Source organism: Lepidochelys kempii, chromosome 9 (assembly GCF_965140265.1).
Source record: "Lepidochelys kempii isolate rLepKem1 chromosome 9, rLepKem1.hap2, whole genome shotgun sequence".
NCBI lineage: Eukaryota > Metazoa > Chordata > Testudines > Cheloniidae > Lepidochelys > Lepidochelys kempii.
Genome location: NC_133264.1, coordinates 601,662 through 618,064, shown reverse-complemented (window position 1 = coordinate 618,064; position 16,403 = coordinate 601,662). Strand labels below are relative to the sequence as shown.

Genomic DNA, 16,403 nt, shown 5'->3' with positions numbered 1-16,403 from the left:
CTATTGGCCGGCACCTGTGGTTGAGAGTTGCACGGAGCCACTTGCTTGCCTCCACCAAGGAGCCAGACCTGCTGCTGGCCACTTCCAGGGAGCAGTGTGGTCCGCGATGCACCCCGATTGCACCGCTGACCGGGAGCCACTGGAGGTAAGTCCATGCCCCAATCCCCTGCCCCAGCCCTGAGCTACCCCAAACCTGGAACCCCTTCCTGCACCTCAAACCCCTCATCCCCGGCCCCACCCCAGAGACTGCACCCCCAGCCCAGAGCGCTGACCCCATCCCATACTCCAACCCTCTGCCCCAGCCCTGAGCGAGCGCCCCCCGCCCCAAACCCAGAGACCCTCCTGCATCCCAAACCCCCCTCATCCCCAGCCCAGAGCCCTGCCCCCTCCCGCACCCCGGCCCCAGCCCTGAGCACCCCCCAAACCTGGAGCCCCTCCTGCACCCGAATCTCTCAGCCCCAGCCCAGAGCCCTGACCCCCTCCCGTACCCCAGCCCCTACCCCAGCTCAGAGCCCCCTCCCACACCCTGAACCCCTATTCCAAGCCCTATCCCACAGCCCTCACCCCTGCACCCCAACCCTCTGTCCCAGCCCTGAGCCGCCCCCCCCTTCCCCCCTCCAAACCCCTCATCCCCAGATCCGTTGGGTTGTGGGCATCAACAATTTTCTTCAGCTTGGTCCCCAGAAAAAAAGTTTGAAAACTACTGGCATAAGATATGCCTTGTGGATGCTGCCTTTGCAGGATCCGGACCTAATTGATTCTACACTGTGTTAGTATACTGACTAGATGACTGAAAAAATAACTCCAGGGCGTGTCTGCTATTCCAAGTCCGTTATAAGTCTCAAATCTATAGCTGAAATAACAGTAAGATTGGTGTAACCCTGGGTGGAATGATTTTAAGATCAAGCTAATGTAAATCATCAGTTTTAATCAGCAGGCAGGAAACCTTGGTATAAATGATGTTAAACTTGGTTTGCATTTGTACTTTTTAGTCATTTTCTTCAAGAAAGCGTCATTCTGTTGGTTGGTATAATCATTAAAACGTTGATTTACAACCAAATATAGCTTTAACGCTAAAGTTAGCACATCTTTTTGCTAACCAGGAGGATACGCTACACATGTATACATATATTTAAATAATTTTACAGTTGAACATCCATTTATTTAGATTCTTTCTTTTTATCTTTGTAAATCATTCACTGAGTATTATGCCATTCACTAACATTCGTACATTGTATGCAAAGAGAAAGTGTTTATAATACAATAGGAAAGGGATAGTTATGTACCATAAGTGCACATTAACAAAGCCATGATATTTGCTATGCACTCATATACTAGTCATTATGTGTGTGTATATATGATACTAAAAGCATATCACAGGCATCTAAAACTTGTCCACTGAATGTTTCCACTGAAATTTCATGTCCAAAGAAACCTGTAATGACAATAGCACTTTTCGGCGGTGAGCCTTACATAGAAAAGGTGACAGACATTAGGTTACCAAACCTACATTAAAAAACACAAGGAAATGCAGAATTTAGGGTTAAATGTGAATCTGAACTCCCTCCATTTTGTCTAGGTATTGCATGTGTTTCGGAAACAAGCTGCATCGCCCTTGGCATAATAATCTATTCAGTACCTACGCCCATCAGTGCGGTACCTAAGAACATAACGTAAGAATGGCCATACCGGGTCAGACCAATGGTCCATCTAATCCAGTATCCTGCCTTCCGACAATGGCTGGTACCAAATACTTCAGAGGGAGTGAACATAGCAGGACAATTATCAAGTCTATCCACTGTTGTCTAGTTCTAGCTTCTGGCAGTCAGAGGTTTATGGACATGTAGAGCCTGGGGTTGCAGATCTGATATAATAGATGATATGTCCAGAAGACCAACTTTCTCTGACCTTCCCTGATTTATTGTGTTCACATAAGGGTGGATTAAAAGCTGATTTTAAAGAATATCAGTTTTTTCTAATTTAAATAAAAATCCAATTTAAATTATTTTTATTTTAAAAATAAACCTGTTCAATTAAATTTGAAGTTATGAAAACCCATATTAAGGGCTAAACTTAGTATAATTTATTAAAATCATTTAAATAAATAAAAATATATGGTGCGTCAATGAGCCCTCAAATTTTAATGAGTTAAAGGGATGCTGTTTTTTTATTATATACACAACTAGGAGGGAACGTCTGAGGTCAACTCAAGTGTTAAGTGTCTCAATATTATGAACTGCAAAGTATTAATATTCTTTTCAGTCTTTGCAATGGTACAAAGGCAGATACTTACATTTTTCCAAATGTAAATATCAGTTTCTGTTGCACAGAAATGCTTTTGCCTTAATTACTTTTGGTTTTAGTTTAATAGATGCAGAGAGAATATTTTCTTCATTTGGACTAGTACATTCAAAGTTGAGAAACCAATTGGGAGTTGAAAAAGCAGGAAATCTTGTTTTCCTCTTCCAATCGAGGAATAAAACACAGGTGGGAGAGAACAAGATCTATGAGTTCTAATATATTGAAGGACATGGGGCCAGATTTTCAAAGGTATTTATTTTGGTGCCTAAAGATGCATGCAGGTGCCTACTGGGATTTTCAGAAGCACCTAGGCAGGTTAGGTGCCTAACAGCCATTGAAATCGTTAAGTGTTAAGTTCCTAACCTGCTTTTAGGCACTTTTGAAAATCCCAGTAGGCACTTATCGGCATCTTTGGACACCTAAATACCTTTGAAAAACTGACCCAATGTGTCCAGAAACAGTTCACTAGCTGCAGTTAATACTTTGTTTAATAAATAGTTTTAAAAGCAAAATGTGTTTTGATATTGTTTTTTCTTGTTACCAGCACATTTAAGGTACTTTTATTTAACTAACAAAAACAATTTTAAAATGCTGTTTTTGTACATTAACTGATTTCCAGTTTCCATCCAAATTCAGCTAGACAAATCCAGATTAAAAATCTTCATCTCCCGCCAACAAAGCTACCTGCCCTTCGTTGGAGGTGGTTTATTTTGACGGGGCAGGGGGATCCCTGCGGCTCTGAGCCCCCATGGGTGGTGGGGGCCCCAGAGCTCCCAGTCGCCCCAGAGCTCCCAGTCGCCCCAGAGCTCCCAGTCGCCCCAGAGCTCCCAGTCACCCCAGAGCTGCCCAGCTCCTTCCCATTTTATCCTGGATATTTTTAGTAAGTCATGGACAGGTCACGGGCAATAAAGAGAAATTCACGGAAGCCCTTGACCTGTCCCTTACTTTTATTAAAAATATCCATGATAAATTCTTAGCCTTACATATTGTCAATTAAAAACATATATGCATAAGTGTGCACAGCAGTATTAGTTAGTTTCGAGAAATAAAATTTATAAAAAGATGTATGATACACTGTAACTGAAGAGGTTACATGGAGCAACAGCAATTCCATTTTGCCATGCTAACATTGACACTTTTTACACAGGGGACCATAGCAAAAGACAGGGGTGGTGGTGGTGGGGAAGGGATGGGAATATATAGCTTTGTTGGGGAATTAGCTTTGAAAAAGATATTCCAGAGAGTTTAATTTCATGCACCTGCCTTCCCTTTTTATCCACTTATCATGCTGATAACATTCCCTGAGTCACCTGCATTAAATAGATATTTTAAACTGGATGTAGGAGGTGGGGTAAGCACAAAGGATAGATTAGTGCAGGAGCAGTAGAGAGCTGAAATTTCTTCAGAACTTTTGACTGAATACCTTTGTAGGTTTTGGGAATTTTTCTACTATTCTGAGAGCCAATGTGATTCTGCTTATACTTCGTCTGCTAGTTCTTCATTATCCTGAGCAGCTGAGAGCTTGGCAAATGCCACACATGTCTTGAATTGCCTGCCCTGCTCTGAAATAACACACTGACCCTTTGGTCTTTATGAAGCAGTGATCAGTCTCAAGAAAAGTCATGAGTGCACATTACCTGCTCTCTGCTTTTTTCAGTGCAGTGAAAAGACACACACAGAAAGCAAGACATTTAACGTGGAATGAATATTCCTTTTTTAAACATACCATGGGTATGAGGAATGCAAGAAAATTGTGAAATAACTCATTTACTGACACAGGAAAAGTACATGGCCCCCTTACGTGAACAGTTTTGAAAATATGCAGGAATTGTAGGAAGTTCTCTCTCTCCTGTCCCCCCCGAATATATTTTTAAAACCATTTAAATTTTGGTACAGTAATTGATGTAAATGTTAGGAGGGTGGCTTGCTAACTTTAATTTCTCACTATGTGTGTAGAAGCACAAGATGGGGTACTAGAGTTGGTGTCTGCTCTGTACCACCAAATCACGCTAGGGAATAGGATCACTGGTTCCTTCTCGTTCCTTAAGCGCCTACTTACAATGTGGAGGAAAAAAAAAGCTACATTATAATGGAGGACTTCAGTCTGAATGACACATGCTGGTAGTCGCATGCTATCAGTACTAAAACATCCTTGAAATGTGTATATTATAGATGACTATTTTCTAACTTAGAAAATGTTGCATCCAACATGGTGGAGATTTCGTCTTGGCAGATAAGAGGAATTGATCACAGAACTAAAAATTGACGATAGTGTACCTACAAGTGATCATGACTTGATCACATTTGTTATGTGCAAACAGAAAGTCCAAACCTTCCATATGTATAGACACGCACTTTGTTGTCTAAAAGGGCTAATTCCACAAAGCTGAAAACAATTATGAGCCAGATCTGCTGGAAGAAAGAATTTAATCAGAAAAATGTGAATGATTATTGGTAAGTGCTTAATAACTCTTTACTTGATGCCCAAAAATCCACAATCAAGAAATCAACCTAGCTTAGGGAGGAAGTAATGCCGGCTATAAATATGTATTTTAAAAAAAGTGGAAGAAAAGAAGTTGATAGTAACAAATATAAATCAGAAGTTAGGAATTGTATACAACTGATAAGGGGAGAAAAGCACACAAGTAGAAATCTGTAGCCAGCAGAGTAAAGGACAAAAAGGATTTTTTAAAAGCATATTAGGAACAAAAAAGAATCATAACAATGGTATTTGTTCATTCCTAGATGGAAATGGTAGAATTGTCAATAGTAAAGCAGAAAAAGCAGAGGTGTTTAGTAAGTATTTCTGTTCTGTTTGGTGGAAAAAAGATGCCCCATGATGAAAGACTTTCCATTCCAGTTGTAAATAAGGAAGATTTTAAACACTTTTTAACCAGCAGGTCTCAATAACTTGCACTAAAGAGTTTTAAATGAGCTGAGCCCTTGACATTGATTTTTTTTTGGTAACACTGAAGTTTCGAAAGACTGGAAGAAAGCTGATGATGTGCCAATATTTAAAAAGAGCAAATGGGATGACCCAAGTAATTATAGACCTGTCAGCCTGACATTGATCCCGAACAGACGAATGGAAGGACTGGTACAACACTTGGTTAATAAACAATTAAAGGAGGGTAATATAATTAATGCCAGTCAACATGGGTTTATGGAAAATAGATCCTGTCAATTTTGATACCTTTTAAAATGAGATTAAAAGTTAAGCTGATAAAGATAATAGTGTTGATGTAACAGACTTCTACAAGGCATTTGACTTCATGATACATGACATTTTGATTAAAAAAAACAGAATAAAACAAAATTAAAATGACTTCCATTAAATGGATTTAAAACTGGCTAATTAAGAGGTCTCAAAAGAATTTGGTCCAGTAAAAGATATTATCTCACCTACCTTGTCTCAAGTCTCATTGTAATTGTAAACAGGGGATCATCATTGAATAGGTGTGTTTCTAGATGGGGTCCCACAGGGTCTTGTTCTTGGCCCTATGCTATTTTATTAATGACTAGGAAGAGAACATAAAATCATCACTGACAACATTTGCACACTACTCAAAGATTTGGGAAGTGATTAAATAAAGAAGAGGACAGATCACAGATAAAGGGTGATCTGGATTGCTTGGTAAACTGTTCTCAAGCAAACATTATGCCTCTTAATATGGCTAAAATGTACATGTATACATCTGGGAACAAAGAATGTAGGCCATACTTACAGGATGGGGGGCTCTATCCTTGGAAGCAGTGGACTGCTCTATCTGGGGGTCATAGTGGATCACAAGCTAAATATGAGTCAACAGTGTAATGCTGTTGCAAAAAAAGCAAACATAATTCTGGGATGTATTAGCAGGAGTATTGTAAGCAAGACACAAGAAGTAATTCTTCTGCTCTACTCTGCTCTGTTTAGGCCTCAACTGGAGTAGTGTGTCCAGTTCTGGGCTCCACATTTCAGGAAAGATGTGGACAAATTGGAGAAAGGCCAGAGAGGAGCAACAACAATGATTAAAGGTCTAGAAAACATGATCTATGAGGGAAGATTGAAAAAATTGGGTTTGTTTAGTCTGGAGAAGAGAAGACTGAGAGGGGACATGATTACAGTTTTCAAGTACATAAAAGGTTTTACAAGGAGGAGGGAGAAAAATTGTTGTTCTTAACCTCTGAGGATATGACAAGAAGCAATGGGTTTAAATTGCAGCAAGGGTGGTTTAGGTTGGACATTAGGAAAAAATTCCTAACTGTCAGGGTGAATAAGCACTGGAATAAATTGCCTAGGGAAGTTGTAGAATCTCCATTATTGGGGATTTTTAAGAGCAGGTTGGACAAACACCTCTCAGGGATTGTCTAGATAATACTTAGTCCTGCCTTGAGTGCAGGGGATTCTCGAGGCCCCTTCCAGTTCTATGATTCTATGACTCTGAAAAAGCCTTGGGGTTTGTGGTGGATGATCAGCTGAACATGAGCTCCTGGTGTGATTCTGTGGCCAAAAGGGCTTAATGTGATCCTTGGATATATCATCAGAAGAATCTCAACTAGGAGCAGGGAAGTTATAACCCCTCTGTATTTGGCAGTGATGCGACCACTAGTGGAATACTGTTGGTGTCAACAATTAAAGTAGTATGTTGATAAATTGGAGATGGGTTGGAGAAGAGCAGAGAGAATGATTAAAAGGTTAGAACACGTGCCTTATAGTGAAAGACTTGAGGCTCAATCTGCTTAGTTTAATAAAGAGAAGGCTAAAGGGTGACTTGATTAGTTTACTTACGTGGGGAACAAATATTTGATAACGGGCTCCTCAATCTAGCAAACACAGATCCAGTTGTTGGAAGTTGAAGCTAGGCAAATTCAATCTGAAAATAAGGTGTAAATTTTTAACACGGAGTATAACCACTGGAACAACTCACCACGTGTTGTGGAGCATTCTCAATCTCTGGTAATATTAAAATCAAGTTTGGATTTTTTTTTTCTAAAAGATGGGCTCTAGTTCAAACAGGAACTACTTTAGGGAAGGTCTGTAGCCTGTGTTAGACAGGAGGTCAGATTAGATGATTGCAGTGGTCTCTTCTGGCCTTGGAATCTATGAATCGATGAACCCCTATTTTACAAGCTAATGCGGGATTGTGGAATTCATAAAATGAAGAAATTCATAAAATTTAACGCCTACAGTAGATACAGCATGTAAGTTGTAGAATGGTGCACTGCATTGCTTTAAAGCACTGAAGGTACTGGAATGTGAAGGGATATCAATTCTTCATTGACTTCGCTTATCCCCAGCCCAGATACCCACATGCCCTCTTCCTCTGCAGAACCCAGCTGCGAGGTCCCCCCTTGTCCAGACACTTGTCCCCAGAGCCCAGGGATCCAGAGGGAGAAACAGCGTGATGTTTGGTCCCAGGCTTGCACAGAGTTTCTTTTTGCCACCTTCTCCTTCCCTCAGGGCATTTTGGGAACTGCAGCTGTCAGGAACCCTCTAGCTCCCTTTCCTTTCCCCCAGCTTTGTCTTCTATGTGCAAGCTGGGCTCTGCTGAGTCCAGTGGCTCCTACTGGCAACTAGTAGCACTGCAGCCCATTTCTGTGGGGGAAAGGAAATTCTGCACACACAGCGTTAATTTCTGCAAAATTCTGCATTGCACAGTGGTGCAGAATTCCCTGAGGAGTAATTAATTTATAAAGTGAAAAGCCACAAGCTACTATTTAATCATCTAGTCCAGAGGTGGGTAAAGTACAGCATGGCCCGCGGGACTGTCCTGTCTGGCTGTTGAGCTCCTGGCCGGTGAGGCTAGCCCCTGGCCCCTCCCCTGCTGTCCCCCCTGCTCTGCAGCCACGCCGCCGCACAGGCAGCGTGGCTGGCTTCGGTGGGGCTGCGAGCTCCTGCTGCTTGGAGCTGCATGGTAAGGGGGCGGGGAGCAGAGGGGGTTGGATAGGCGTGGGAGTCCCAGGGGGTCTGTCAGGGGGCGGGGGTATGTTTAGGGGGCAGGGTGGTCAGGGGACAGGGAACAGGGGCGGTTGGATAGGGGGCGGGGTCTTGGAAGGCCTGTCAGGGGGCAGGAGTGTGGATAGGGGTTGGGGGCAGTCAGGGGACAGGGAGAAGGGGCAGTTGGATAGGGAGTGGGGTCCCAGGGGGGCGGGCGGGGTCCTGTGGGAGATGGTGGTCAGGGGACAAGAAGCAGGGGAGGTTGGATGGGTCGGGAGTTCGGAGGGGGGCAGTCAGGGTGCAAGAAGTGGGAGGGGGTGGATGGGGGCAGGGGCCAGGCTGTTTGGGGAGACACAGCCTTCCCTATCCGGCCCTCCATACAGTTTTGCATCCTGATGTGGCCCTCGGGCCAAAAAGTTTGCCCACCCCTGATCTAATCTGATCTCCTGTGTTTCACAGATGATTTAAATTTCATCTTGTTTTGAGCCCAGTAACTTGTGTTAGGCTGAAGGACATCTTCCAGAAAGGTATCCAGTGTTTCAGTTACCTTCCTTGATAATTTCTTCCACTGGTTAATCACCCTCACTGTTAAAAATGTGTGCTTATTTCTGTTTGTTTATAAACCCTAATGTCTGGATTCAGTACACATCTTGTCCTTGTATCCCTTGCTGAATTCTGTCTACTTTTCTTAATATGGAGTCACCAATGACTATTGCTTGCCACCTTCGGATGGTTGAAAACCCTTTTTTGTAGTTTCTTGCTTCATATCACAAGGATGCGTATCAGTATGTCCTCTGTAACTTTGATTTTTGTTTCTTCAGTGATGGGCTCATCACTGATGGCTAGCTGAATATTTGATAATTCAATACTTCTAGCTGGGTTGAATGGCTTCTGGTTCTCTTTCCCCTCTTGATCAAATTACCTGTCAGCTGCTTCAGTTTCTATGCAGTGTAGTTGTAGCTGTGTCGGTCCCAAGTTATTAGAGAGACCAATGGTCTAATAAAAGATATTACCTCATCAACCTTATCTCTTCAGTTTCTACTGCCTCTCCAATTCCTTTATCACTGATCTTCTCCTTGTGGTGTCTGTAGAACCGATTTTCTGAATCTGTTCTAGTATTGCCACCACCTTACACATCTTGCACCAGAAATCTCTTGACATCTGACAGAAAGAAAGATAGCAAACCCAAGGCATTTCACAGAATTTCTTTTGTTGTTCGTATCCACTACCTGTGGTAGAGCCATACTGGAACACAAGGAATCACAGTTCCTCCTGAAAACACCCTCTGAAAGTCCCCTGTTTGTTACCCCATTCTGGTCAAGGGTTTGCTTGGCTACTGATTTGTATACCAAGTGATGCTGCTTTTGCTCTATTTCCTTGCTGTCAGGGAGGGATTAACCATTCCGAGGTCAAATGCTGGGTCTGATCAGAGACCCAATGGTGCCGGCCATATAATCTTCACAGACACAAACAGAGCTGTCTCACCTGGTGTGACCTTTTATGGAGACAAATAACAAACAGACCAAACATATAACTCACCAACTATCTGTAGCTGCAGTCAGAGGATCTTCAGCTACTCCCTCTGAAACGCTCCTGTTTGCTTGTATCCCGCCACAAAACATATTTGAGATACTTGGATTTTTTTTTCTTAAACCCCAGTTTATTTGGCACAAGAGTCACTGTCTTTTAGCATGTCCCTTTCTTGAAACTGGCTTGTTTAGCCTTAATTTTTTCTTTACCATTGGTCTAGTCTTCTGTTAATCTCGAAAGGCAAATATGCTTTTGTAATGACTTTCATTTTTCAGACCCTATCAATTTTCTGTTCCAAACATCTCCAGTACAAGTGATTTTTTACAAGGTTTGTCTTTAAAATAAACTCACCCTTTGAAGGTGAGCGTGTGGATCCCACTGCAGGCGACCTTCCTTCAGTTCTTTCATACTCAGTGGATGTCTGATCTGCTGCTCATGCTGAACTTCAGAATTATCCTGTTTTGAACTATTTTGTGAGGGTGTCTGTCTCCACCTCCTTATTTATTTCTTTATTTTTTGGATGTTTCCAAACAAAAGACCCGACTTGTATGCCCCCCCCCCCCCCCCCCCGCATAGCGGGGCTAGGCACTCTGTACCTATTGACATGACAGACTCCAAATTGTGAAGGTTTAAACCCTCCCCAACCTGTGATGTACTTACTGGTTGAAAGGCATAATTGATGCCTATTCTGTTTGTGGGCAAGTCACATTCCCAGTAAGTGCAATGTGCAAATCCTTCTCCAGGACTCTGAAGTCAAGGGATGTGAAGTTGAAATGTATCACTTCCAAACTGGAAAAAATCATCTTCAGCGAATGCTCCCTTGAATAGACACCACACCCTGGGGTCGAGCAGTGACTAGAAAGTCGGAAAGAAAATGCTCTCAAAACTGATACTGGAAATGGTGATTCTGACCAACTCTGCACTAGGCTAATTGGCCCTGGCCATGACCTTGACACTGTTGTTGATCACCTTACTGGCTCTGGGGCTGACTGACATGCCAGTGTCTTCAGTACCAGCTCCCCCAGCACTAACAACTCGATTATTGGAACCAGCACCAGTGCCCTAATATAAGGGTGAGATTGAAAGGTATGGTTGAGTTAAGCCTAGACATGTCTCCAAACATTTGGGAATGCCCTATCCAATGAACATTGTTAGAGAGCTTATTCCTTCACTCTCCCACTTCCCTGGTCCTTCTCGCATGAACAGAGAGCAACAATACCCAAAGTCCGAAGGTGCAAACAATTCAATGTTTATTGGGGTGAACTTCCAGCAAGCTTAAATACAAGTTCCTTTTTCTTTATTTTCGAATCCCAACTTACTTCCTGTTTGCCCCTAATTTATATAGTAATATTCTTAGCTATACCTTAACCAATCATTCTACTGAAATTTAACCAACCAATCCTAACATATTGTAACATGATTATGTAACCAATTATATCCCACCACCTTAATTAGTTTACACCCAGCAAAATTAATTATACAGCAGACAGGAACAATCACAGAACCAGACAGAGATTATACAGACAAACAATAGCAAAGTGGGAACTATAATGACAAAACAATACAGAAGTGAGGATTTCACAACTACATCTATAAAGACATAAGAGTTTCCCAGCTGTGTCTATTGATAAGTGAGTTCTTACCAGACAGAAAACTATCAACCTCAATTTCCTTTTACATCTTCTATGCACTTCCCTTTCTCTGGAGGTGATAGGCACTATCAGGACAGGATTGTATTCCTAACAGCCCAATAGCACCTTCTTTCAATGTGACTACTTTGGAATGTGAGGATGTGACCCGTCGCTTCCCAGCTTATGACTGCCTCTGTCGCTTAGCTAAAGGCCTTAGCCTAAGAACAGGGCCTCAGACTGTCACAGTAAGAGAAGGACCTTACACTGGCAGACAGTGATTTTGATTCTTTCTTTTATACCTCTAACTAGCCAAGTGATAAGAATACACCTAAATTCTTAAAGTACAGGCCTTTACAGACAGGCCTGAATATCTATATCCGAACAAACATGATAGCACTCCTTCAGAGATAGGGAGCCTAAGTCCTCTGCCTAGGTGGGAGTGATGCTCAGCAAATTGGCACCAACAAAGGCTGCTGAACTGTGCCAATTACAGGCCTGAGATGCACCCTTGGAGAGCCACCTAGATCCCCTCCAGGGAAACCTTTGGATTGGGGGCGATGTCCAGTGCTGTACCTGGGTCCAGACTGTTACCATAGGGCACCACTGTTCAAAGAGTATTACTCTGTCATTGTCACCAGATCAAACTTTCTCTCTTATGTCAAGCAGGGATGCCTCTCTACCATACAAGAATGAACCTAGACCTGTCACTGGGCATCCCTCTGACAGGGTGCAAGCCCAGCAGAGGTGTGAATGGCAATGGAATGACCAGCTGCAGCTGGTCTAGTGCCCAATTACCTTGCCACCCAGGCCATTATAACCCTTCTGGGGTCCACTATCCCATGTGTTCTGTAGTAGGTCTCCTTTCTGCAGTTCCAAGAAGAGATCAGGCTCTCTGGTAGATCTCTGCCGACAACCTCAACAACTGAGCCTGACATCAGCATGCAAGAGCTGGCAGTAGCAAAAAAAACTGCATCCTACGTCACACCAGCCTCTGCCCTGATAGTGGAGAATCCTAAATATTATGGGATCTCCTGGCTTTCGTTGGTGGGACCCTGGATATAGAAATGACTGTCATAATGTAGAGATCCCAATTAACTCTCTGATATCCTAACCACATCAGCCCAGGGTTGGATCGTCCTTTCCCTTTAAGGAGTGTATGATAATACTCCTAAAGAGTCTTTGGTAAAGCTGGCCGCCATGCAGCCTGGGTCCACATGGGTGGAAAAATACTATCAAGTACCTCTGAAAAACTTTGAATACTTTCATTTCCACCCAAATGCATGATCTTTAGTACTCACAGCAGTTCAGGAGAAGCTGAAATCAACAAAAGTCACGCACAAGGGATCTCAAGAAATTATACCTTTTGGATGCAAAACATAATCATCTGTTTCACTGCAACTTCGGGTGGCAAGATATCATGCATTGTTTAGGCTATACTTAGCAATGTGATAAAGGGTGTGACTCCCTTTTTGTCAAGAGTACCATAAGACACAAAGGGAGATCATCAAAGAAGGCAAAATGGCTGCCAGAATAACTTTTCAAGTAGCCATGGATGTTTCTGACACAGTTGCAGTGTTGATGGTCACAGCAGTGACTAGGACACAGAGGTTCAAGGTAACATTTTGGACCTTCCATTTGAGGTGATAGAGCTCTTCAGTACAAGGACTGAGGAATCACTACTCTTCTTAAAAGACGATTGTCCTGAAGTCACTGGGGATTTATACACCAAGCACCTTTAGGAAGCCTTATAAATATCAGACACAAGAAACACAACAGGCTCACCTTTACTCTCCGGGCACATAACTAGAATATCCATGGTGGAAGCAGTCATGATATACACCAAAGAAATCCTTATTGAGCAGTGTGTCCGTTTGCCTTAGGTGCTGCTTTTCTTCAACTGTTCATCATCCCCCCCCCCCCCCCAAAAAAAAAAAGTTTGGACGCTGTCACTGAAAAAAGTGCACCTTAAATTGTATGCTAGTTATTGTCTTGATACATAGTGAAATTTTTAAAAATGTCCAGGTACAAAATAGGCAACTAGATGAACTCAGGCATTAATTTCATACAGAATCTGGGCGTATACATGGGCACGTGTCCAAAATCCATCTGAAATCGCAGATATGTAACTTCTTTCAGCCTTCAAGTGCATTGAATCAGAGAAGGTGTTAAATGTAATATTTAATTTTGTTTTTATTCTCCATGGTAAAACCTAAATTGGAACAAAGAAATCTTGAACTCTTACCTAACTTTTTTAAAAAAAACTATAATTCACAGCCAATTATTCTGCTGTGATTTAGGCAAATGTGTGACAGTCTAGATCCATCCTCTTTGGAACCCCCTTTCAGGTAGTTGAAAGCAGCTATCAAATTCCCCTTCATTCTTCTCTTCCGCAGACTAAACAATCCCAGTTCCCTCAGTCTCTCCTCATAAGTCATGTGTTCCAGTCCCCTAATCATTTTTGTTGCCCTCCGCTGGACGCTTTCCAATTTTTCCACATCCTTCTTGTAGTGTGAGGCCCAAAACTGGACACAGTACTCCAGATGAGGCCTCACCAATGTCGAATAGAGGGGAACGATCACGTCCCCCGATCTGTTGGCAGTGCCCCTACTTATACATCCCAAAATGCCATTGGCCTTCTTGGCAATAAGGGCACACTATTGACTCATATCCAGCTTCTTGTCCACTGTAACCCCTAGGTCCTTTTCTGCAGAACTGCTGCCGAGCCATTCGGTCTCTAGTCTGTAACGGTGTATGGGATTCTTCCGTCCTAAGTGCAGGACTCTGCACTTGTCCTTGTTGAACCTCATCAGATTTCTTTTGGCCCAATCCTCTAATTTGTCTAGGTCCCTCTGTATCCTATGCCTATCCTCCAGGGTATCTATCTCTCCTCCCAGTTTAGTATCATCTGCAAACGTGCTGAGGGTGCAATCCACGCCATCCTCCAGATCATTAATGAAGATATTGAACAAAACCGGTCCAAGGACCAACCCCTGGGGCACTCTGCTTGATACTGGCTGCCAACTAGACATGGAGCCATTGATCACTACCCGTTGAGCCCGACAGTCTAGCCAGCTTTCTAGCCACCTTATCGTCCATTTATCCAGCCCATACTTCTTTAACTTGCTGACAAGAATACTGTGGGAGACCATGTCAAAAGCTTTGCTAAAGTCAAGGAATAACACATCCACTGCTTTCCCCTCATCCACAGAGAGCCAGTTATCTTGTCACAGAAGGCAATTTAATTAGTCAGGCATGACTTGCCCTTGGTGAATCCATGCTGACTGTTCTTGATCACTTTCCTCTCCTCTAAGTGCTTCAGAATTGGTTCCTTGAGGACCTGCTCCACGATTTAATGCCAGTAAATTAAGCAAACAGTTCTTCTTGAAGCTAAAACAAGTTACAAAACGCTGCTATAGTTCCAGAATTTATCCCAAAGCCTGGATTTTGACACCATAAAAACACATTTAGGAATTAAAAATATATATAATCCTGAAAACATTTGCAGAATTTGAGTTTTCTTTAATGAAAAAAATGCATTCCTTTTTCTTGCAAGAAGATAATTGAAGCTTAAAATTGGAAATGTTGTAACTGGTAAGTAATTTTGTTTTTTGTTAGCTTTGTATTGTATTAATTAGTCAATCAGTGATATGTACTGCTTTTACCAAGGCAATGCTGCTTTACATCTCAGTTTTTATTCTGGTTATGGCTCTAAAACATTTTATAGTCTTGTGTATTGTTTTAAAGCTTACTAAAAGTAACTACTAATATAATTGTACTGCGATATAAAATCTCATTTCTGAACCATTTTTACATTTCTAGATATTCAAGAATTTTATGAAGTGACCTTACTGGACAATCCAAAATGTATTGATCACTCTAAGCTATCTGAACCAGTACAACCTGTGAATACCTGGGATTTCTCCAGCCTTCCAAGCACAACAGTGACATCAGAAACACTGCCAAGCAGCGTTAGCCCAAGTATAGAGGTATGGTGTGTTTGATGTTCCTATTTATCTCAGTTCTTGATCAAACATTTCCTGTATTATGAGCTGTAACCCGCTGCTGGTTTGAAGATATCAACTCGTGTATAGTTTTGTTCTTATTCCTCACTCCCTCTTCTTGTCAGAAGTATTTATATTCCTGGGAAAAATTCCTGTATTACTTTTTTCCATCAACAATCTTAGTCACAGGAGGACTATTGTAGAAATAACTTTTTAAAATATTGGATATGAGAGAGTATTTACTAAACAAAAAGAGGTGTATGCGCTCCAGATTCTTGACTGTATCCTTAAACAGGGCTCTTGTTCTCAAATCAGAGTTTTGCAATAACTAATGAGTTCAGAATCGCCACGCCTAGCCATGCAAACTTGAGATCAGATCTAGCCATGCGTAGAACATGTTACCAGCATTGGCTGCTATCTATCAGTATTTCACTCCATTGAAATGCTTTGCTTGAAAATCCCAGCAATTTGTATTGGTGGCCCTCTCCCTTAAGAATATGCTGCTACCCTTATCAAGGAATGGAGAAAGGTCCAGTTGGCTGAGTCAAGCTGAGCAGTTCGTTCCCTCCTAGTACAGGAGCTGAGTGTGCAGCCTCTACATTAATTCCAGCCCTTTTCTCTGTGGTATCTTCAAAGCCATACAGGAGTTTTGGATATCCAATTCACATTAATTTTAAAGGAAATTCGAGGACCAAATTTCTTAGGTGGCTTTGCCAATCTCAGTCTTGAAATAACTTTTTCCCATGTGACAGTGTAAATTGCTAGCACTAGGATATTGTTACTGCTGGGGGAGTTAGAATTCTTTCCTCGTTAAAATTTTTATGTTTATCACTTTTAAAGAGTGTGGTTTGTGCTGAAAATCCTCGTTCCGGGGTTCCATGTTTTATCGAAAGTAGCAAATGTTGTACATATCTTTAAAAATACACTAGATATGATTCTAGGAAGTAGAGGAATGAACCTTACATATTTTTTAACAAAAGTGATTGAAATGGCAAAACTAGAATTGTAAGACATCTAGAT

At 42.0% G+C, this 16,403-nt stretch overlaps 1 protein-coding gene across 32 annotated transcripts in view; it reads left to right on the top strand.

Moving 5' to 3' along the window:
* DLG1 (discs large MAGUK scaffold protein 1) overlaps positions 1-16,403 on the top strand; it is a 441,602-nt gene that overhangs the window by 5,916 nt on the left and 419,283 nt on the right. For all 32 annotated transcript variants that reach the window (XM_073358919.1, XM_073358923.1, XM_073358918.1 and 29 more), the window contains exon 3: positions 15,202-15,368. In XM_073358919.1, the coding sequence (XP_073215020.1) occupies positions 15,202-15,368 (167 nt within the window). The remainder of the gene's footprint in view (positions 1-15,201; positions 15,369-16,403) is intronic.